The 25,117-nt window shown below is 39.2% G+C and overlaps 2 protein-coding genes across 4 annotated transcripts in view; one reads left to right on the top strand and one right to left on the bottom strand.

Annotated features, from left to right (window-relative positions):
• Positions 1 to 25,117, bottom strand: part of dzip1 (DAZ interacting zinc finger protein 1) — a 52,426-nt gene that overhangs the window by 25,020 nt on the left and 2,289 nt on the right. The gene's annotated exons all lie outside the window — the stretch shown is intronic.
• LOC122827427 (heparan-sulfate 6-O-sulfotransferase 3-B-like) lies at positions 1,361 to 24,900 on the top strand. The gene is made up of 2 exons (XM_044110371.1): positions 1,361 to 2,748; positions 22,442 to 24,900. The coding sequence occupies exons 1-2, from the start codon at positions 2,219 to 2,221 to the stop codon at positions 23,199 to 23,201; spliced, it is 1,290 nt and encodes a 429-aa protein (XP_043966306.1). The 5' UTR covers positions 1,361 to 2,218; the 3' UTR covers positions 23,202 to 24,900.

Below are 25,117 nucleotides of genomic sequence, written 5' to 3'. Positions count from 1 at the left end.
TAGGTAACAAAAAAAGAAAAGAAGCAGTTTCTTTTCCACAAAGTGAGCTTTGCATCATTCTTGAATGAGGTCTTTCAGGTAAAGTGCATGCCGACACAAGACGCTATCATCACCTCGGCAAAGTCCAATGGTTTTGTTTCAACTTGACCTTCAGGAAATGCCTCTAATTGTAACACTTTTCATAACAGAGTCCTCTCATGCCAACGCCCAGATTCTCCCAGGATGTGAGAGGACGGCACAAACAAATTAAGGCACAAACTAAACTCCCATACAGATTAATTCAATGTCAGGAGGAGGGGGCAAAGAGCACTCAGTGATGAAAGAGGATTGAATACAATGCACACCAGAGTGCCGCTTGGTTAAATCCCTTGATGGAGGGCATCTTAGGCAAAATAACAAAAGCTTTTGATCAGTGCAGGCTTAAAGAAAATCCATTACAGACGACTAAAATGCCTTTAGTTCTAGCCTCGGCTGTCCACACAATGCTGTAAATTTCGCTCAATCTCCATTAAAAGCTCGAGTCAATCTGTATCAGTGGTAAAGGGAAACCTATGTGGGACGGCGACTGCGAGCCGCTCTTACACATTTCCCTCGCACACGGTGCCAATTATTGACTTGACATGTTGGAATCTGTCCATGGTGCTGAAATGAATGGACTGGTGCTCACCCCGAGGCTTTGGAGTATGGCAGCATGGGAAACTAGATGATGGAGAGACGTTATACCTGATCTCTGTGGAGACCTGCTTATAACATCTCCACTCGTCCTCACTTGGATCTAAGACATAATCTCCTGCAGACGTGTAACAAACAGCATGTAGCTAAAACCAAACGGCATAAAAGAACCAACAACATACCAGTGGGTGTATATATACATATATATATATATATATATATATATAAATATATATATATAGAGAGAGAGAGTTTTGTACTTTCAAAAAAAGACTTAAATGAACAAAAATTCAGTTGACTCACATATCATATACAAAATCTTGCCTGTGCTTCCCAAAACAATCCCCAGATTAAAGAAACTCTCACTACTCCTACAAGCTTTTATTCCCCAGATACTTCATTTAATATATGTGTGTGTGTGTGTGTGTGTGTGTGTGTGTGTGTGTGTGTGTGTGTGATTAGAGGAGCAGTTGCGTCATGGTCGGCAGCCGGGACAGATGACTGGCGCAGATGTTGGGTCAAGCTAGCCAAATCCACACCGAAAATGCGACAAGTGGCTCTTCAAAATAAAATGCAGACAAATTTAACTTAGCCAATATGTCTGCCGTATTTATTTTTACTTGCACAGAAAAATAAAATACAAAATCGACCTAATTCAAACCCTTTAAAAAGTTTTTTTCTTCTGGTATTTCACATTTTTAAATGAGCAGAAAGAAGTATGAGAAAAGAATTGGATTTACTGAAGTAAATTTCCTACTGCTTTATCCTTAAGTGCTACCTTGAGTTTGTATATTGCTTTCGGTACTGATTTTTTGGTTGTGATCTGTATCAAAATAAGTTTAAATACTTTTTTGAATAATTGTATTTTTTATTAATGCAGAATATGAATTAAAAACTAATATAGAATCTACCTACATAAGCCATCTACATCAACAAAGGGTGATTGATCATATGCTGGAAGAAAAACAGAATGAAGGGATTCAATCACCTTCAGTTTACCCTACAAGCAAATGTTGTGCCATTCTTTATCTTTTCTTTTAACTATGAAAAATATCTGCTCGTCATAAAAAAATTATAGGCAGAAAATGTGACTAAATAAGTTCACGTTTTATTTAGAAAGTCTAAACCGGAACTCCCATTGTTGATTTTGGTTTTCTTGACGCTGGAGCCACCAGCTCAGATACCGATCAGCAATTGGCAGGTCAGCCGAGCACGGACGCTCTGAACGCGGGGATGAATCGTTTCCGTCCCGGTTGCATTGCGAAATGCTGCCGCTGACAGTTTGTCACTTTTCAAAAGCGTAACATGCCTCATTAGCTTTCGCTGCTTTCGTGACAGTGTGGAGTTTGCGGAGAGAGGTGTTCTGGTGCGGGACGAGGCCAGTCCAGTGCTGGAAGTGTTCCTGTTGGGACCTCAGCTTCAGTTTCAGCTGGCGGCAGCATCGCGAGTCCAGGCTGAACGTGCAGGATGAGACCGGGGCGACAGGCGCGCAACTCGGGCATCACGTTCAGGTTTGTGCCGGCGGCGTGATTCAGACACCCCCACCATGGAGGAGAAGTTTAGCAGACTCATTTTCATCCCCATTGCTGCGGTCATTTTCCTAATGATCGGCTACCAGTATGTGTGCCCGGCGGACAGCAACACCTGCCGCTTCAGAAGCGTCGTCCGGCAGCGCTTGCCGGCGTTCGACTCGCTTTACTCGGAGCCGGAGCCGGACGAGGACTTCCCGACCAAAATCACATCCAAGTTCAACTTCTCTGAGCGGGACCTGGACAGGCACGTCGACTTCAACATCCGAGGGGATGATGTGATGGTGTTCCTGCACATCCAGAAGACCGGCGGGACGACTTTCGGTAGGCACCTGGTGAAAAACATCCAGCTGGAGCAGCCGTGCGACTGCATGGCCGGCCAGAGGAAGTGCACCTGCCACCGGCCGGGCAAAGCCGAGTCGTGGCTCTTCTCCCGGTTCTCCACGGGCTGGAGCTGCGGCTTGCACGCCGACTGGACGGAGCTGACGAGCTGCGTGCCGGTTGTGATGAACAAGAAGGACAAGAAGAATGTCGAGAAGAACAAAAAGTGAGTGCACCACACTCTTATTTTCTTATTAGCCAGGCGCACAAACAATTCAGTGCGTAAGCAGCCAAATATGTTGACGTTGATCTGTCCTATCAGTTTCAATTAATTCTTTAAAGAGTGCGAAGAAAAATTAAAACCAGTCAAACTATAATTTCAATGTAAAATTACGTTGCATTCATTCACTTTATCCCAGTGGAGATAGGGGGTTTTTTAGAGGTTATTTCTGGATATTTCACTTTAAAATAATGTGACACTTTGACTTCCTATTGTTTTTATTCACAATAAGAAAGTCAATTTCCTATTCTAAATTCAAACAGTTTTGATTGTTTAAGGGGAACTAGATGTTCCAATGAAGGTAGACACAAGGAGAAAAAAAAAATCCTAAAATTAGCATATTAAAACAGAAAGGAAATCTTATTTTCCTTTGTTCAAATTGCATTTGACACAATGTAATAAAGAAGTTGTGTGCCACAAATACTTTACTATATTGAATATACATATTCAGATTTTCTTTCTGTCATTAAATGCAGTTATAGTTGTAATTTGTGGTTATGTGGGAGACGTAACTGTGACGCAATTGGTAGAGTTGTTGCTTTGCAGCAAGAAGGTCCTACTGGCGATTGCTGTTCTCTCTGGGTACTCTAGCTTCCTTCGACAATCCAAAATAATCACTTTTAGATTGATTGGTCTCTTGGTCACCTTGCAATGATTAAGTGAGTATGTAAAAATGGACGGATGGATATATAAATTAGTAATTAAAAAATGTAAACAAAACACCCCCCCTTTCATTTTTGAAATAAAATCTCACTTTTGTCAAAATGTCCCATTTTTTCTTATGATGTTCAGTCCACCAACATCAAGAGCTAACACAGCTAAAGTAAATGTCTAAAAAAAAAATCCTGAATACCTAAATATAACTCTTATAACATGTCAAATGTAAAGGAAACAATAAAGTTGGATGTTACTCTTCAGCCTCATTATTCCTTATGTTAATATTTACACAATATTGTTTTGAGGTATTTTAGACATAAAAATATCTCAGTTTCTAGCACTTAAATAAAAAAAATCTGGTTTTCTTTATGGCTTTGAATGCACCAACACATGTAGATGACAACAAAATGAAAAGGAAAAAAAAAAAAGAGAAAATGAAGTAATTCTCAACATTTGCCATTAAAACTATTGGATGGAAATACAAAGCCTCCTTATTCACTGCACCATGTGAAATTTTCAACTTCTTTATGCTAATGAAAGCACAACGATAAAAAGGTAATAGAAAAATAAAGTAAAAACTTTAAAAGATGTTCAAGGTTTGGCTTATTAAAATGAAGTCTAGAAAATGTTCAAAATCCTCAGAGCTGGCATCATCTGATGGAAAGGTTGTTTCTACCTGTTGGATTAAAAGTGAGCTGTTGTTTTAAAAAAGAAAGAAAAAAAAACAAAACACTTTGTGTGTTTGACTGAAGCAACATCCAAGTAGAAATAAACATTTTTACTGGTTAGAATTTTCCAATTTAAACCATTTTTTTTTTTTACCTTTAGCCAACATTGAATTCTCAAATTGAGTCGTTTTGTTTTAAAGATGGACTACAACTCCCTAAATCAGACTTTACTTATTACTGTTATTATTATTATTATTATTATTATTATTGGGCAGGTAATATCTGTTCTTTAAACAGCAAAACATATGGTTTTTATGTTACTTCAGCTAACCAGAAGCTTCATATAGCAGATATAATAAGTTATAAAGTGTTTTTCTGTTTGACTTGCTTCATATGTTCTATTAACTGGTAGTTTTAGCAGGTCTTGCGCAAGATTTCTCTCATTTACCCTGATTGGCCACAGAAAACGTCAGACGACTCCAAATGAAGTCGCATAACAGGAAACTGGGTGTGTGATGCCTTATTGGCAAGTATAGTCGGGTAAAAAGGTGATAAAGATGCGGCGTTAACAAGCACAGCACACGTCAGCACCAGAGAGTCGCCTCTGTCACATTCGGGGCTCCTGCTGATCCGAAAGGTCTGTTTCAGTTTCCTGTAATTACAGCAGCAACATGGCTAATCTTAAGAGAATAAATCACTTAAGCCGACAGGGTCCTCTGAGGTGTGTGGCTTATGCGTTCGAAGCCAATTTGGCTTGCAAGCTGGTTCAGAGAGCAAATCTCCATATGTTAGCAAGAGCACCGGCGTGTGTCGGCGAGACCAAGGAGGGCCTTGAAGAATCCATTTAACGCCCTAAGTGACAGCCAACAGACTTAATTTAACACTTGGAAATAGTTTTGAAGAGGTGTCTTAAAAATCAACACCGCGGGTGAGTCAACAACACTCCAGCCGTCACCTGTCCACCCAGTATAATGTTGGACGAGAGGAAAACAGCAGTCAACGGACAGCACTGCTGGCTGCCTGGAGTTCAGGATGAAAGATGTGCATTTTATTCAGAGTCATGTCTCACAGAGCAAATAAGTGCTCAACTGACACATGTGGGTGTTGATGAGTGAATATTCCTCAAGACTGTTTGCAGTTTGTCAAGTGTCAGCCTCTATATAATGTGCATTTATCACCACAAAGTATTGGTATTGGTTTTTCGCATCTAATTTTTCCTGATTTTCTCGAGATAAGTTATTTTCTTTATGGTTTTCTCCAGATAACTACTTGACCTCCAGTTTTTTTTTAGCTAAGGAGTTAATTTCCTATTTTTGAGGTAACGATTTCCCAAAGGTTTTCTCAAAATAACGAGTTAATTTCCCTTTTACTCAAGATAACAAATTAATTTCCCGTTTTCTTGAGATAACAAGTTCAGATCCCACCGTTTTTCCAGAGATAATAACTTGGTTGCTTGTTTTCTTGAGAAACTGAGTTATTTTCCTGTTTTCTTGAGTTAATAAATTAACTCCCCAATGGTTTTCTTGATATAACAACTCCATTTCTCAGCAGTTTTCCCAAGATAGTGACTTCATTTCCAGTTTTCTCGAGATAGTGAGTTAATTTCCTGTTTTCTAGAGGATGACGAGTTCATTTCCCAATGGTTTTATTGAGTTATTGACTTCATTTCCTGTTTTCCGCTTTTTCCCCAATTGCCTTCTCAAGATAATGAGAAAATTTCCCAATGATTTTGTTGAGATAAAGAGTTAATCTCAAGAAAACAAAGTCTGGTTTCTCGACATAACGAGATGTGTGCCACAACAGAAGACATTTGAAGGAGTGAACGTGAAAATGAATCAGGTTTAGTCCACGCATCAGTCATCTCGCAATCTCCAGAAAACAAAGGTTGGTTTCTCCAGATTAACTCATTATCTCAAGAAAACCATCGGGAAATGAAACTATTGGGAAAAGGCATAGGCGGAAAACTTGCACTCTTTGGCATTTTCTTTTGCTGCAAATTCTCAATTTGATTCAGGTTTGCACTTTGACTAGTACATTCTAATTCATAGATATGGTTTGATTTGAACCATTTCATTGGTTCAGAACCATCTGCTTCTAACAGGCTTTCCTTTATGATTGCCTTATATTTCAGATGATTTGATACTGGAGTGAAACACCCTTTATTACTGCGCCATAAGGAGTTCACAGGGCCAACTCCTGAGAGATTCAGCCGTTTCCTCAAGGACAGATCTCAATCTGTTTACTAGCACTTATAGTGATTCCTCCATTTACAATATGTCTGTTTTATGAAGGAGGGTGTCGAATTTGAGCCAAATGCATCATAACTCAGTCGTTTCCTGATAAATTGCCAGGCGACCCGAGTCAGAAATCTGTCGTTCTTAGTTTTGATTTCCCCAAGGATGATGTCCACTTGGTTTCCTGACTGTACAGCTTTAAAGACATATATATATAACTCACATGAAAAATAACAATTCGGTGAAGGTTCCTGGTCTTTTAAGATCAAGATTGCCTAGTAAGGGCCACACAGGGATGATCCGTGCTCTCACTGGGCTCAGTCGGTACTGAAAGGCTCTTTTCCTGTCACTTCAAGGTCCATCATGGATTGTGACACAGACGTAGATGGCAGTGCGGGGAATTGAGCCGAGTTTGTGCATGAGTGTGTAAGTTTGCGGTCGTGATTGTTTTTGTCTCCGTAGTGCTTTTTTGTTGTCCACCAAGTTTTCCTCTACCCGATGTTACGAGACAACTGTGAATTCAGACATTTTTCTCTGGTCTTATTGCCAGAGAGGTCCAAGTTTTGACAACAATATGTTTATCTCAAAGGATGCCTCATCTTCTACAGGTCGCACATAGCAAGAAGGATGCAGTCAGACATGAACGGGAAAGAGATCGCCCACGCTTGTCCTGAGGCTACATCCAGAAGGTTTTGATACAGTTAGGGGATATCCATCAATCTATATATATGGTATAATATAAAACTATACTGTGATACATTAACATGTAGTACAACACTGATTCCCTGTTTCTTCGTGGTAAATTATTTACAGGAGTGAACGTGAAAAGAGAAGAAGGCCAATAAAAGCTCAGGTCTTGGAAACCATCAAACATGAGTTGAGGGTTATGGATTTTCTGTCAAATTATGTTTTTTTACTTTCACATCAAACTTTCTAAATTTACAATATTTATAAGTTGCAATGATTTCTTAGGTTTCAGCCTATTTATGTTTTCTGGAGCACTAGCTGATGCATATTTTAATGTTCTCCATTATCTATCTCACCAATTCAACTTCTTCAACCCTTTACCAATACTGAAAAAATATCGATCATTCATGTAAATTGGAAAGGTAGACTGAAGATACAAATACCTCAATAAAATAAGTGGAGGAAAAACTCAAATATTTGATTAGGGAACTTGTTAATTTGGTTTTTAAAATATTTTTACAAGCAATTTTAGCCTTTAACCCTATTAGCATTGCTAGCTGTAACAGTAGCTACTGCATGTCTTTTCTAAACTGGAGTCTTTCAACATTTTGAAATCCTATGTGTGTCATGGCAGATCGTTTAAAAGCTCAAAAAGGAGAAAACTAACTTACTAATTTATTCACTTTGTTTCACCTTGATTGTTTTTCCTCAAAATGTCCTACGCGATATGGTTAAGGGATGAGGTAATTGGCATTTTGTTGCACTAAATTGTGAAAACGGTGGAAAGTATTTAGTATCTAGAGCCTCTGGATTCTGCTGGCATTCAATGAGCATTTTTTTGGTCCAATAATTTAAACACACAGGGGGTTGTTTCATCCCAGCTTCTCGTCTTATCGCCAACCTCTTAAGATCTGGATGATGACCCGGGGTCAGGATCAATAAACTCTTCATCTATGGTTGTATTGGAAGCATACTAATTAATAAAAAAAAAAAAACGTTCCCCCTCTGTTTAGGGCATAAAGTGGTAAAATTCTGCATTTTCTAACAATAAAAATGCAAAAAAGGTGAGTAAAAATGTCTTGTGAAGTAGAATTTTATGCTGTAGACTTTAAACTTTATATTTTTGTGGCCATAATGTTTCTGCACGGCGGTTATTTAATAGATAGAAATATGCATAGCTGTCTAAATTTGCTCCTCGCTTAATTCTTCACCATCTATCAACTAATGAAATATCTGGGCCTCAGAGGGGTTCCTATGGGAGGATGACCCACAAATTCATCACTACTCTCTTCATAGTGCATACAGAATGTTAGGAGTACAAAATGTAGGACAGTATTGTTTGTCAGTGAACGCATTGTTGAGTTTCAGATCAGATTTGTGACATCAGACAGACGTGTTGTTTAAATGCAGAATCAAGTTTTCAAATTCTTAGAAAGTCTTAATCTCTTGCATCTAAAATTGAGGCCGCAAGATGCATTTGATTTATTGAAAATGCAGGGTGGCCTTAAATATCTAAAATTTGGTCATGGTGGGACTATTTAATCTCATTTATTGGAAAAGGGCTGCCATTTCTCGTGATTCCTTTAAACTACTATTTTTCTTTAATATTAAAAAATGCTTGAAAGCTAAAATATTTCAATGTGGCAAGAAAACATAAACACAAGAAATCCGTGAAGGGATCTTTAAGCTTTTACCTAAACTAATCTTACCGCCATCACAGGAAAAGACGAATATTTTGTACATTTGGTGTATGTTCCCGTTCCTGCTGGTCCGTTACAGACACTCCATCTGTCTGCTTTAGAGATGCACTTTACAGTCACCTTGAAATCACCTCTCTCCTACACATCCTTCCACCACTAATGAAACCGTGAAAAACGCAGACAACTGCTCAATGTTACATAAGTGCTTCCGCGCCTGCATTGGGAATGTTTTATGTTGTGACTTTGACAGATAAGTATGTTCTGATATACAAAAATAACGACCAAGAACTGGAAAGGAACAAGTACTGGTGAGCTCCCTAGTTAACAGGAGCTTGTTAGATTAATGCGGTATGTGAATCTTGTTTACAAAGCACACAAACAAGCTAGTAAAGAGATTTGATAAAGAGATTTGTAACTAAGTCTTCTTTAGCTGGTGTCTTCCTTTGCTCTTTCCTTTCTTTATCCATTCATGAGTAACTCAACATGTACATCTATCCGTCTTCATGAGTTCTTTTCTTTTTCAACTTGTGAAAAATATCTACACTAAAACCCGGAAGAAGTATCTTTGAATGCTAACCACTTGCTTTTGTAGGGCTTTTTTTTCAGCACTCGCTGAAAGCACTCGCATCACAGCAGGTAATGTAATTGTTGTAAAACCAGACGGTAAACCTGCTTCAGTCGCTGTTCTGCTCCGCGTAATCTCGACTGCAGGCCTCTTATGGGGCACTCAGAAAGTGTAACCTTGTAATGAACCTCATTATTTCAGGTTTTGGCTTGTAGTTGTACTTTTAAAAAAAGGTACTTAAGGTCTAAGCTATTCTTCTGGTAAGAATATAATAACTGGGGTGACAACAGCACTAAAAGGTTTCAGTTTTAAAAAACAGAAGGATAATAAAATGATGATCCATCCTCCGTCACTGTCTTCCAGTAATCAGAGATTGGCTCCTAGGGGTAGCAGGCCAATGACAGAATCCTGGACATCTCTCTGCCCAACTAAACTCTCCAGCTCATTCTGGAGGATACTTGGCCAGAAAGGATATACTTTCTCACTAGTGCCAGGGTTTTCAAATCTAGGCCTCAAGGGCGGGTGTCCAGCAACTTTTAGATTTGTCCCTCATACAACACACTTGACTGAAATGGTTGAAGTAAAGTTCTCTAGAGTCCTGCTAATGACCTTATTATTTGACTCAGGTGTGTTGAAGCAGAGACATATCTAAAAGTTGCAGAACAGGCCCAGCGTTTAATACACCTGCACTAGTGTTTTCCGTTTGCACCTTAGCAGATTATTTTTTGGCATACCCAAAAAATCTCCAAAGGGAATCTTTCAAAGAAAGGAGCCCTACTGGGCTCCTAATCAGATACCCGACTAACCTCAGCTGACTTGGATGTAGTCCTTCTGGCCACCTGGTACTTGTCTGCTGTTTTAGGAGTTTGAAGTACTGAATAACCCCAAAAGTACTCCTCTGTTCTGATGGTCATCTTCTATCACCACTTCTATCCATTCTGGTTGCCAACACAACTGGAACCAATCAAAGGTCCTGGAAGACATATTGATCCTGTTCTCTATACCACTAGAATGTTTCCTTTGGGTGAGCCATGCCAGTTTACTGAAGATAACCTAGAAACATGGGTTTAACTATTCTGAAGGTATACACTGTAGATCAGGTGATCTGAGCTCACCGTCACATTTGGGTTCATCATGTCGGTAGGGCAGCCTCTCTCTCTCTAACGGATTAAACTCTCAAGCAGGTGGTGATAAGTTGACACCTCTAGTCTTTCTTTAACAGAATTGTAAAGAGTCAATGCCGTATGTCTGATAATTACAAACCTCAAAATAACATTTAGGTCCAAGGTGGCCTTGTAACAAGTACTAAATTCCCTCGAACATTTTGGTCGTTACGACACACCCCAAAGCTATCAAAGAAGAGCAACACCAAAATGCTGCTCAGTTTCAGATTGGAAAGGCTTTTCCTCGTTGGCACACCACTCCAGCTGACTCCATCATAGTCTACTCAGGTGCTGAAGTCCCGCAGGAGCACAACAAAATTATTAGATAGTCACCCTGCCATAACACCATCCAGAAAACCCAACAATACTGGGTAATCTTAGGTAATGAACAGTCAAAACATTCCCTTTAGCAACTCAAAACCATAAGGAAACATCTGGACATCTATGGAGTAGAAAGAGTCCTGCACTGCTGGAGTTGGGTTTAAGAGACCATACTGTTTAAAGAGTTTTCCCACTCACACCAACCTGGCATGGCCCAACCAAAGGTAACATTCAGATGATGGTACCAGAAACACGGATGGTCTAATCTCCACTATTGCCATCCACCCAGTTTACAAAACACCCAACCGTCCTGGAGGTGGTGGTCCTACTTGGAGACATAAATATGATAAATTGTAAAAATGACACCAGGCTAAATAAAAACACTCAATAATTGCCAACAACAAAACTATGGGTAAATTCCCCATCAATTAAAGTGTAGATATCTAAAATTTTAGCATCTTTTTTTAGACAACAGCTGAAATTTCAATGAAATCATTTGCTAAGATATTGTAAAAAGTCCTCCAAACTCTGGATGGATATTATTTACAGGTGAGTTGGTCATTGTTCTTATTTCTAGTAACATTTTTATAATTTAAACAGTAATTGTCATTGTCAAAATTGTCTTATTTTGTGGGTTAAAAGTTAACACTGTAAAACATCAACTTCGAGAGTAGGCAAAGCTGTATTTGCTGTCTTTTCAAGAACTTTTAGCTTAGAGGACAAGAAGACCGCAATGACCTTCAGCAGCATTTTATTTGAAATCAGTCATTGGTATGTGACAGATTTTTTTAATCACTCTATTGTACTCACTATACTAATTTTGTATAGACCCTTACATTTGTAGTTATATTGTGGCTCTTGCAAGTTTTATTACCACCTTTCAACCTGAGAATTGTATTTTTAGGGAAAGGTGAAGATGTAGATCTTTTTGAGAAGTAGGCAGACGGAGATTAAAAAGATTCAGTGTTTTGCATGCATTCGCACTCGTTTCCTCACACAACCCTGGCTTACGGGTGGATTCGGGGCAAATGACGTCAGCTTTTTGCTGATAAGGTGTTGACATTTGGCGTTCCTATTCGGGCAGCGTGTTAAAGCACCAGCTTGTTAGTGCCGTCTGTTGCAGCATAAAAAAATGTATAAAAGAACATGTTTGTCATGTTTACTACACTTTATATATCAAAATCATAGTTTATAGATTAATATGTAGGTATAAAAGTGTGCTAAATGCATTATTAACTTTTTCTGAATGAAATTACCAAAAAGTATATTTGTATGAAATATTAACCCAATAAGGATTTCTTGTGTTTAGAGATTTGTTGGATAAACTTTTGTTCTTTCTAGAAAATTAAATACATTTAATAGAACATTGTGTTTTTCTATTTTCCTCTAGCTAGCTTAAATGTCAGTTACCTATACAATAAATAAGCTAACTTCATATATGCTAGAAATAGGGATGGCCTTACAGAAGAAGAAAACAAAAAGGTCAGTCTTTTTCATTTTGGGAGTAAAATGAAATTTTTTGGAAGGTATGCCAAAAGTTGCAAAAAAGATAGACAAAAAGGATAACCAAATCATTAAACATGGCGGTGATAGTATGAAGGAAGGAAGGAGAATATCTGCCCATCACTTTTAATCTTAAACGTAAGCAAAAACAGACGATCAAGAAAAGCTCTAAAAGGCTCAAAAACAGACTAGGAAAAAAAACGCTTTGGGGTGGCCTAGTCAAACTCCAGAGTTACGTTTGATTGTGATACTGCTGTACAGCTTATAGCAGTTTTTAGGACCAGAGGTGTCCTGTAATATACTTGCACAAAGGGCAATAATGGTGGCTTGGATAGCTTTTTCTTTAAGTAAATAAAATTATTTGAAAAGGGCTTTAAAACAAACAAACAAAAACCCTGAAATAATTAAATACAACAAATTTCTGATCATAATAATAATAAAAAAATCTCATAGCTAACTCACCGGCTAGAGGTAATGTTGTGACATTTTCCAGCGACTAGTGTGTAAGAGTAATCACTATTTGTGACCAAAAATAGATTTCACAAAAACATCAAATACTAAAGTCCCCCTTTGCCAAATCTAATTTTAGTCACTAGAGAACAAAGGAACAAACAAAAAACAAAGGAAGTAGGAGAAAAAAAATCCAATATGAATTCGAATTAAAGGAAATGTAATAATACAAGAGGATGGAAACCCCAGGGTTAGGGTTAGACCCTGTAAACCTCTTTTATATGAAAATACAATAGCAGAATGACTTTTAACATGGGTATAATATTACTTTTTAGCAAGTGATCATTTTAACTTTATTGACCTTATTTCTTGTTTATCTTATTGGACTGGATAATGTACAATTAAGAGATGTTAAGCGCTCTCTTGAGAGTAGCTTATAACAATGACAGAAACAAGAGTAAAATCCTGCAGATTGTCAATAGAAAGAAGCCTTTTTGTGTAAATTGGATTTCTAAAATCTTGTTGAAAGATGTAATCCTATGATGAAACATGGAACAAAACTAAAGACACTTATCAAATAAACTCCACAAGAGAAACTCCTTGCAGCACACAGCGATGTCAGAGATATTCAGAGGATCTTTGTAATCTCCACGCTTCTTGCCTGGATTAGGGGCAGTCTAAGAAAGGTTTTATAATGCTTCGAAGGAAGGGGGGAGGAGGAACGAAGAGCGTTAATCCAGGCGTCCGGATTTGGATTTGAACTTGCGGACCGAGACTGAAGAACGTTTTGTGGATCAAACATCAACCAAACCTAAAAAAGATGTTCTATAAAGAAAATTAGGCAATTATCTTTAAAGGATACAGTACAGTTAGTTTTTATGCTGCGTCACATTACAGTAACAAGGGTTTTGATAGCATCTGTTGATTATTCATTAGTGTTGGAGATTTGAAACTGGATTTAGGTCTGGACTTCATTAAAAGGTGCTGATCAAAACCAAAGGTTTTCAGACTTTTCATACTGCAGAGCACAAGCTTCAAGTAACCAAAGGCCATTATTTTCTCTATTCATACACAAGAATATCTTGCTGTAAAGCATGCAACTAATTATTGTAGGGTCAAAGATTTTTGCCTTGACTGAAGAAAGGTCTCAAGTTTCTAGGTCTATTATGGTGGTTCAAAAAACATTTTAAGCTATTTCCAACAACAAGAACAAGAACTTCGCCTGAAAGCCTTGGTTTCATGACAGTGACCTTAACAGAGGAAGAAATGAAACATCACTAACTAAAGAAAAATACTGTGCAGTATCCAACCTTTCCCATTCAAGAATACATGAATTCATCATTGAAAAGCAAATCTTAAAATAAAAAAATAAAAAAATGATAAAGTGTCCATTTGCATCAGCTTCATTTGCTTGAGGGCAACCACAATTTGATTTATTTGTTTTTGTTTGTTTTTCACTAAAATTGCTGAAAACCATTTATTCCTTTCCTTTCATTTAAACTACACAACCTTGTGTTGGTCTGCCACAAAAATTCTCAAAGCAAGACATGAAGGTTTGTTACAGTTTTCAGAAACATATTTTACCAGTAAAGTTAGAATTTTGAGTTTAATGTCAGAATTCTGAAAAATAAAAAATCCAGAAGTTTGTTGATGAAATGCTACAAAGTGAGAAGATGATAAAAATATTTTTGAGGCACTGGTTTTGCTTTCATTTACTGAGGTAAAACACTTAGGAATGTGAAAATATGACGAGGGAAAGTGGGAAATACACATATAGAAGATGTTAAAGGTGAATAATCAGTGATAGAAGCAGCTCTTCAAATAAGCAGCCTGGCTTTCTGCAGTTTGTGTGTGGGTCGATGTGATCTTTGCAGTGTACAGTCTCCTGTTTATTCCTCCTATATCTACATGAACCTCGAGCACCAGCTGACACCTCACCAAGCTGTAAAAGATTAAGATTTCACGCAAAGGTTAAAGCTAAGTCGCCGAAGCGAGTAAAACTTCCCGCGGCCGATTGTTTTTAGCAAGGGGGCGTCTTTGGTGCTACACACACCGTGGGTGTGCTTTTTGACAACCAAACGTCGCCAGAAAGATTCTCGGTTTTACAAATGATGATCATTCATTGTGAAGACTTTCAGTCACCTGCGTCTTGGAGATTTAGGTTGCCCAGACGTCGTCGTGTCTTTCTGGAGGTGTTCCTTTGCTTTTTTACAGCAGCAGCCCCGGGGCGTTCGCTTTTATGGCCTGAAATAGCATCTCGTTTATGGGACCGGCAAGGATCGCCGTGCGGCTTCAGTCCCCTTTCTCATCAGCGCTCTCCCAATAAATCTGGATTTCTCTACTAGTTACCACGCAGTGCTTCCTGCTGACATTTCATACAGCTGGGTTATGTTTTAGAAAAAGAAAGTGTGCTATTGATTAAGGATAAAAGAAAGGCTCCTATGCTGTTGTTTCATATGTGTGTGTTAGTTTCAGTAAGCCTGCTGTGCACAGATGGGGATCGTTCTGCCTGTACTTGTCACAGGAAAATTTAATTACTCCATTAGGGAAATTAGACAAGTGAAAATGGATCTCGCTTGACCTGTTGGTCTGAAGACTGGTGCCAGAAGACCTCATCTGTCTCTGTGCAGTTCAGAAATATCAGTCAGGCACTTCCATGTAATATGTTCTCACATAAAATGTGCTGGATATTGCGTCCAGGTTTCATGCATACATGAAACATGTATACATGGGAGAGGATTTTGTTTCCTCAAAATGAATTTGGAGAGTAAAGTAAATTCTGGGGGGGGAAAAAAACAAAGTCAAATCCTGAGAAAAAGTGAAAATTTAGACTTAAAAATAAAAAAATCTTAAACATTTCTGAGCTTGTAAAGTCGAAAATATTTGACTTTTGGAAATTCCTAGAGTAAAACAAGTAGATCATTTTCTCAAAAATGTACAAGGTTTTCTAGAAGATTTCTGAAATTATTCTAAAAGATTTTTTTTTTTTCCAGGCGGAAAATTTACCATCTGCAATCGCCTTAATAAGCCACCATACTTCATAGTACAGAATGAATGAGAGAAATATGCAGAAGTGCAGCAAACTGAAGAATCAGAGCAATTAAGTCTTCATTTCCGATGGTTTCTCAGCTGTGAGGTAATAAAATCAGTCAGTATAATTCAAGCTGAAATCGACATACTTGTTTCACAGCTCTGTGTCGGCATTGGGAGCCACGACCATCTGCTCATGTGGGCTTAGTTTGTCCCACCACAGAGACATTTCAGTTTTTAATGGATCTAGCTCAGTTAATTTAACCTGCTCTTTCAGTCAGCAGACTGAGTTAAAGCATCTTATACGTAAAGGAAATGGCCACTAGGCAAACGTTACCTAAGCTTTTCTATCTCAGTCTCAGCCTTGAGGTGTGGAAACATGGCAGATTACTGATTGAAAGAGCTTGGAAAGTAGATCCTTGATGCACAGAACTCATTGAATAAGGATAAGCTTGAGTCATTGCAACTAAGTTATTTTTGAGAACCCCTCTGCCCCCCAATCACGAAGAAACGTGACGTATTTTTTGCATTTCAAAGGCCAAAATAAATTGGATTGTTGTCGATCCACGTAGTTTTTGTGCGGACTGCGTCTTCGGCAGTATAAATAGTTTCCATCAAGGCTTTTATCGTGAGCCTGATGGTGTCCTTGATGGCAGTGAGTGAATTAACAAGGCAGATATTGATCTGCTGCTGTGAGTTTCCTCTGTAGCTTTTTTTTTTGTGATTTAGAGAGCGAGGGAGAGACAATCAGCGAGTGTCGGAGAGAAAGCGATCGATAGTGTTTGCAGCTTTGCTGTGTGGAGAAAGGTGACGGGGTACTGACAAGGCGTTCGATGGATCGCTAGCAAAATGCGACCAGTTGATTTAACCTTGCATTTGGGAACGCTTGGGCATGATCTCACAGACATAGTGATGATTTGACAGACAATGCACTCTGAGACAGTAGCTCCACTGTCTGCTACGTTCAGGCAAGTCTCGCTTGGAAGGTCGATTTCAGAAGTTTCTTAAACTGCATGCCCCCCCTCCACTGAGTTTCAGTTAAAAATGTTGACGCGCACTACAAAGGGACCAAAATAAAAAAAAAAACTAACATTTCAAGAGCAGAGGGCAGCAACAGGTGAAAAAAGGATGCTTTTACATGCTTAAAAATACACTATTATCATTTGACAAACTACTTGCAGTTACTTTTTAGATACAATATTAGTTTTTTCTAATGTACATTATCAGGCCACATATGAGCAGAAAATATCGTATCCTGTTAGGCTCAACTTAAGCAAGTATAAAGGTTCTCCTATTCTCCAAGATTGAGAAATGTTCCACTAATACTAAAAACTCCAGTGCTTTAGCGCTACCACAAAAGCACTAATCATGCCCATTAGTTCCGCTAACGCTAAGCGCTATCCCATCATGGTGTTTGGCAGAAGCTAATGCTGAAGCGCTAAAATCAACCATGTTGATGACAACGTGTTCCAATAGTAACATTTGCTTTATCATAGTAGTCCCTAACCACCGCGGCCCAGTGGACCAATTGGTACCGGGCTGCACAAGAAATAATTAAATATGTCCGTTCTATGTATTGAGTTTAATTTTTGAAAATCCTAAACCGGATGCTGTCGGTTTAGTCTTGCGCGGCAACATGCAGCAGAATGAGTAAGAAATAAATCATCGGTCTCAACGGCATCAGTCATTGACTGACTGCCGAAATGTTCTTGACTTAGTACTTGTCTCCCAAGTTGGCACCTAATAGCATTCAACCGCCATCGAAATAAAGTTTGGGCATTTTTCTAGATTGTTCAGGTGTTTGCAGTAAACACAAGAACAGTTTGAAAACTTTAACATAACAAGCTTTTTTTTTTTTTTTTTTAAATTTAACACCAAGTTCTCTAAATGCATAGTTAATGATTATCTCAAACTCAGAACCATCAATATAACAATTTGTAAAATTGTTATATTGATGGTTCTGATTCTGATCAACTTAACTCAATTCCGATTCTAAAGCACTAGAAAAGTCATCTCCATTTTGATAAGAACGGTGAAAACAAACAAAAAGGAGCTTTTGTTCTATGGAGCACCTAGACTTTTAGGTCCAATGGACCAGCAGTTTGTCTACAGGGAAAACAATGAAGCATCTGCAAAGAAAACACCTTGCTTTCAGTGTCGCATGATGAGACTTTGGGGCCTCTTTGGTTCCTCTGGCACTGAAAACCAGCTGGGTGTGTGTGGGAAGACGGATTCAATTAGATATCAGGATGTTCTAGGTGAAAATGTCATGGTGTCTGTGAGGGAGTTGAATTTTGAACAATGAGCCCAAACGTAATCCAAACTTTAAAAAGCATAGAGAAGAAGTTCTGGAAGAAACTGGAGTGTCCATCATAGATGAACTTCATTGAACATTTTTTATAAAGTGGTTTCAGGAAACAAATCCAAGAACATGTATGAAAAGGATGTGTAGACTGTATAATCCAAAGACTGAACTTTAATCCAGCATGGTTGGCTGTTTGTCCCAATCTGTAAGAGGAAGCCTGAGGAAAGCCCCCAGTTTTCTATGATACATGAGATAAAATACTCAATCAAAGGGGGCATCTTGGGTAAACCCAGCCTTGCATGCAAGAGGAATTACTCTTGACCTTCCTAATATGGCCCCGCCTCTGTCCCTGACTAGAGTAACTAGAGAGCTTTGACATTTGCTGCTCTTTGTCAATAGGTCACGATGAAAGCGAAGAAGCAAAAAGGCAGGTTTGCATGGACACTTATTGATCGACCTGTCTTGTGGTTTAGCTGTTACAGATAGCTGATAGGCAGAGGGGGAGGGAAAAAAGTGAGCTGTTCTCATGGAAGCACAACAAAGGCCTCTTCGGTGAGGAGCTCATGTTGGTCCGTCTATCCATCACTTTCCCATCTACTCCACTAAGATGGCATAGTAATTCACTTAGTTCCCACTGTGGGCTGCTATTATCTATGGGTGGTGTGTCTGTCAGAGGGTCCGTGTTGTACCATGCTATCACCACATCACTCGCTTAAGTATATATCACCGCTGATTGATGTCTTCTGTCTGGCTCTAATGGCTGAATTGTCGACCTTTGAAGCTGCTTGGCTCTGCGCTCTTGACTCGGTATCTTTGCTGCTTTCTCCATCACATTTCTGCTAAGCCGTGAAGTGAAATCATTAGACGTACACGACTAATGATCTCTTTACATCTAATACACAGCAGATTTATAATGAAGGCTTAAACTGATGATACTCATTGCATATTAATGGAGTGCATCACTGTAGAGTCTAAAATTACAGGGCTTTCTTAACTGTAAGACTGTAAGAGTGTATTCCCCCAAAGAAATACTTTTTTTCTCTCTTTTGCAACCCACAGTACCTTAATTTTGTTTCAGAGTAAGAAATCTATGCCACACTTTTCTCATTTAGATTTTTTTTAAATGTAAGAAAACTTACATTGTATTCCTTTCTGTATTAAGACAAACAGGGAATCAGAGAAACCTGCACTTTATAGACAAACTGGCAGACATAACGCCAGTCAAGGAATTACTAACCAAGAAAGCATGAACAAGATATACACAAGAGGGATGACAGGGAATCTGGAGCAGATGTTCTGATGGGAGAGGAAATCAGGTGGTGTGGAAAGGTGGCAACACATTTGGGACAAAGAGACGTCCTAAATAAAGAAAGGCTTTGGAGACACTGTAAAGAAGTGAATTCTTATGATTAAATATGTCGTATAACCAATAGTGGCAGATAAGTCTGTCACAATAAGCAACAAAACCATTAATATCATGATCAATTAAAACAAGCTCGACCAGTTCCATGAGCATGATTGTTTATTTTATCTTGCTCTCTTTCTACCAAAGACTGGGTGAGAAACGCTCCGGTCTGGTGTACTGGTCTCAACTGTTTGTTTGTTTTTTTAAGGCTAGTTTTGCGTACAGAGACTTCAGAATCCATTTTACTTATTATTTTGCTTATTTATTTTGGATATTTCAAATGTCTTCCAGTTCCACTGTTAAGTTGGTTTGAAACTAAGAGTTCATTTCTCTTTAAGAGGGTGTGCTTGCATTATTATGCCACTGCCATTGAATTACTTGAAAATTATCTCAAAATGACAATATCATTTATCGCGATAATTACTGGGACAATTTACTGTCAAGCAGAATGTTATCGTGACAGAACGGCTCATAAAATCCTGTTTAGTTTGGTAATGGTTTTAGTTCTGTTCACCTTTTTCATTCTTCCTTTCTGGCTTTAAAGTAATAGCTTTAAATTCAGTGCAGTAAAGCCACCTGGTGGTGGAAACAAAGCATGACAAGTACGCGCCGATGAAAACAAAAACAGACTATTTTTACAACAGAAAATTGTAAGTGAATTTTTATGCCACAATGTTAGGAAACTGTTGTCTACAACAAGACTCCAGCTCATTTCAGTTGGGAGGGCGCAAACGAGAGCAACATTTTATGCAGATAACAGGAAGGCTAAATAAGAAAGTAGCAAACTGAATACCGTTCTTACAGAATCGCAAGATAGTGGCCTTAAAAAGAAAACAAAATCAGCTTAAGACAGATGCGGCAGGAAGATTCTGGAGCATAATTCAGTCTAAAACAGTCTGAATTTGTTTCAACTCAATGCTAAGGTGATTCAACATGTGCAGCGAGCCATGTTGTGGTCTGAGGTAAAATGGTGTAATTACCTGAACTGTTTTTCTGATTTAAAATGTGTACTGAAAAATAAAGTTCAATCAAACGCACCGCTTCAGGACATTCATGACAAACAGAGGTTTGAGTCCTACTGTGGGAGATTTTTCCAGCTTTGCTGACAAAAACTGTAACTCAAACACTTCCCAAGGTGAAATGTGCCAGTGTTTGTCTTGGCCCACCCTCAGCTCAACAGCAGCAGTCCAAACTTGGCCTTGACTAATCAGGAACACACACGGGCCCATAAACGAGGTAAAACAGTCCGCTGGGTTTTTCCAACAAGCAACAAAATGCAGCGCAGCACCTCCTGAGACGTATCCCTTCCTGCAAAAGGCAGCACACTTTTTTTTATTGTGTAGCTAATGAAAACATAAAAATAAAAATAAACTAATGAAACAAAAAGATCTGTCTGAATTTTCCAGCAAATTTGTAAAAGCTGTAAAAGCTTTGAAAATAGCCAAACAACAACAGAAAAAAAAGTCGTTTGGGACGCAACTGATGATTGCTTGAGTGCCGCCCTGGGTGGAGGGTTTGGTATTTGTCTCCATCCATCTTTCTATCAACTCTGATCAGCTTTCCTGCCACCAGAACGAGGCACCAGTCGCCATCTTTCACTGAAGAGTTCAGTTCTCGTCTGAGCAGAATATCTTCATGGCAAACCTTCTACTTATGTTTTTTATTTTAAATAGCAATGTCTTTTAATTATGTATGAATTCAGCAGAGGTAATATACGATGTAGCTAAATGTAAAAACAAACAAACATTTAGCTGGTGATTCTTGTAAGGCGTTATGTAATTCAACTTGTTAAATTGAGGATTTTTTGCAGACAGATTTTTCAGATGAGGTTAACTGAAGGTTTTAAACTGAGGAGTAAAAGCAAAAGATAAAAAAAAAGTGTCCGGCTTTTGCTTTCAGCTTTTATATATATATTTTTTTTTTCAACGTGACATCGGGTCACTGTGATCCGCGCGCGCTGGATGACCATATTCAATTTAGCTTTTATCTATGTAGCTTCCCTTCAGAAAAAAAGAAAAAGGAAAAAAAGAAGTTAAATTATTGAATTTTCTCCAGCCCACCCCCACCTTGTTTATTCAGCCACCTCACTTTCATGGTAGTTATCAGCGAATCAATAGATAAGAGGGAGGAAAAAAAATAAAAGCAGTGTTTGTCAGCTAAAAGGTTCCCTTGCAGCTAGGTTACAGCAATTTTTAAAGTGCTGTTTGTGGCAAATCAGAGTGATTCGAAAACAGGAAAGGAAAAGAAAACTCATTACTGGAGGTAGGAAGGGGCAAATTGATGTGACAAAAACAAGAATAATTCCACATTTGTAGGATATTAAACTGTATGCACGCCTGGCTTGCGTTTGTTTCTGTGTCATTATTCTCTAACATCCTCAGACGCACTCTGTAATGTTTTTTCATTTAAACCCTAATCAGAATTTCTGTGCCCTCCTTGTGCTCTCACCTCTGAGGTATTTCTTCCCACTCATGTTTCTTTTTCAAACTGCAGCAGGATATGAGAAATTTAATGTATAGTTTCATCCTCCTTCGCTCTGCTGAAAAGTGTCTGGCAGTGTTTGGGTTTTTTTTTCCCCCAGACATTTTTCATCTCTGCACACATAAAAACTGCCTCCTTTTAATACTGTGCGCTGATGTAATTTGAAATTTGATGGAAATGAGGAAGGCAGTCTTGCAAAGGTTAATAAATATAAGCAAAATCCAATGCCTTCAGAAGTCGGCTAATTAGTGAAACACCACTGGAACAACACTGACATCCTACGAAAACACAACATGAGCCTCTCAGATTGGACAATTAAAGCTTCATCCCAACAAATCATCCCAACTGTCTGTTAATGTGGTGAAAGTCACTCGGTTACTTCACAGGTAACGAGTGACAAACCAAAGGTATTCTTCAGCTTGTACTGAATTAATTAAGTGTACTTATCTTGTGCATCTCTGTCTTCACAGGAGTTTCTACTACATCACTATGCTACGTGATCCTGTGTCACGCTACCTCAGTGAGTGGAAGCACGTCCAGCGTGGGGCTACTTGGAAAACAGCCCTCCACATGTGTGACGGCCGCCCTCCCACTCAGGATGAGCTTCCCGCTTGCTACAGCGGGGAGGACTGGACTGGTGTGCCGCTCACAGACTTTATGAACTGTCCCTCGAATTTGGCCAACAACCGTCAAGTGCGCATGCTGGCTGACCTGAGTTTGGTGGGGTGCTACAACATGTCCTCCATGAGTGAGCTGGAGCGAGGCCGCGTGCTGCTCGCCAGCGCCAAGGCGAACCTGCGCAACATGGCCTTCTTCGGCTTGACGGAGTTCCAGCGGAAGACGCAGTACCTGTTCGAGAGGACTTTCGGGCTGCGCTTCATCCGGGCCTTCACCCAGATCAACAGCACGCGCGCCGCAAGCGTGGGGATAAGCGAGAAGGTGCGGTGGCGCATTGAGGGGCTCAACGCCTTGGACGTGGAGCTGTACGAGTACGCCAAGGAGCTGTTCCTGCGGCGCTACCAGGAGAGCCGGCAGAGGCAGCACCAGGAGGAGCGACTCAGGAGGCGGCAGGAGAGGCAGCAGAGGCAGCGGCTGCACAGGAACTATCTGGTTGAGCTGCTGAGACTGGGAGGCGGAGGAGCGGAGGAAGACGAAGAAGAAGAGGAGGTGAAAGTGCTAGAAGAGGTAGTCACCACCGAGGATTACAGCAGCCAGGTGGTGCGATGGTGAGGAGCCAGAACATCACAGCACTGACTGACTGCGGAGGAATTTCATCGTTTCCTGCGACTCAGCCAGGACCTCTCACCCCTCACAGGCTTATAGCGCTATGTCAGACTGCCGAAAGGTGTCTTAATATTTACCATGGATGTATTTGCTATAGCAACATGAACATTTTGTATTTTTTTTTTTTCTTATGGCTAAATTTTGGCACTGCAATTGTGGAAAATGTGTTTATTTATTCATTTGCAAGTGCTTTGAATGTTCTCAAGGTGGTGAAGATATTCCTCAAGTTGCGCAATAAAAGAAAAATACAAGGATATAAATATAAACATATGTATAATATAAGAGAGGCCTATTTATTACATTTCCTAAATGATGACTGGGTCCTGGACGTCCTGTTTGTTATTTAGCTCCATGTTGAAATCTTGTGACTCTGTGGTGTTTGGCTTTATAAGAGTATCAAAGCACAAACTTGGCAAACTGCAGCGTGTTTCCTCCTTTCTGACTGCACTGATGAAGCAAACTGTTACAGACCAACCAATAAAATTGGTGTAACAAGTTGATCACATTTTATCTGACTAGATTCTTGTGAATTTTTCTGAATTTTTCTTTTTCCAACACAGTTGGAAAAAGTCTAAAGAAGTAGAAAATAAAAGAGTATGAGGAACTGCTTATAATCCCAGGCTGTATTCCCTTTCTTCCTTGTCTAAAAGTTGTACTTTCATCTAAATTTTCTTTCCTTTCCTTCCTTCCTATGTTTGGGGCATTCCTTTTTTTTTCTTTCCCATTCTTTCATTCCTTTCTTTTTCCTGTGTCCTTCTATCATGACATCTTTTACAGTAATGCTAAACAGTTTTTTTTTTTTTTTTTAAAAAGCTATATAATCTGGGCCTGCTTCAGGAAAATCAATCGCCCCAAAAACCAACAACTACTTGTGCCGTCATGCGCAGCAACAGCTATCATCAAGCATTTCCGATAACAACCAATGAGCTCCTTCAGCTTCATGTTTTTAACCGCCACAAACGTTTCTAAACACCCCAAACTGTCCGTTTCTCCAAGTTAGGTATCAGTATTAGCCAGCAACAAGCAACAGGTGGGGGAGGAGTCCCACTACATACACTATCCTTTAGGCAACTGAAGAAATCGGCAGCATCCTTTCATTAATAGGATTTCAAACTTAAAGGGAATCTTGCAGTTTTTGAAGCAAAACCTCTGTATGTCTTGACCCTGTTAACTGCTCTGTATTTAGTACCTACTTCACAAAATTTCCATTATTTAGCTCATTGTTCTTTCATTGTTAGAACTAAACAAAAAAATAATTTGTTGAGGATTAGGAAGCTCAGCCCTGTTAGCATTAGCACTGTTGCTAAAGACACAGACTCGTGTTGTTATTCCACACATACATTTTTGGTAAACTTTTACCAAATTGGTATGTTAAATCACAACACAACCCATAGCAACCTTGTTACTCTCTGCGTGATACTTCCTATGACCAATGAGGAAAGCTAATGACCAACTGAACCCAACATATTGTGACATAAATGTTTAGATCAGAGGATGGTTCAATAAAAACACGCAGCGTCCTGCGATGGTAATTTGTACCTGATGGACGTGCTTCTTCCACGCTATAAAAATCTTCCCACTTCTTCCCCATTCACGCACAGATGATGAGTTTTTTTCCTTTTTTTTTCACCCATGAAGAGGAGAGCAGTGGGCCTGAAAGACAAGCTGTCAGAGCCACTTGGAGCACTCTTACATCACACTGACAGAACATTGGTATTTGTACCATTAGGCCATTGATCACTGGGCTCTTTGCTTCCAAATTGATCATTTAAACTTCAATTGGCCGTGACGCTGCTGCAGCAGAAAATAGAGGAAGCTGAAGGCTTTTTCTTTTTTTTAAAACTCCCCCCACCCACTGCAAT

This window comes from Gambusia affinis, linkage group LG24, assembly GCF_019740435.1.
Source record: "Gambusia affinis linkage group LG24, SWU_Gaff_1.0, whole genome shotgun sequence".
Lineage (NCBI taxonomy): Eukaryota > Metazoa > Chordata > Actinopteri > Cyprinodontiformes > Poeciliidae > Gambusia > Gambusia affinis.
This window is presented reverse-complemented; position numbering and strand designations above follow the sequence as displayed.

What these genes read in the sequence shown, in the direction of transcription:
- LOC122827427 (XM_044110371.1), top strand. Translation starts at nt 2,219, where the DNA reads ATGGAGGAGAAGTTTAGCAGACTCATTTTCATCCCCATTGCTGCGGTC. An exon ending in AATGTCGAGAAGAACAAAAA is followed by an intron (nt 2,749 to 22,441) that starts GTGAGTGCACCA and finishes CTGTCTTCACAG; the next exon opens with GAGTTTCTACTACATCACTA.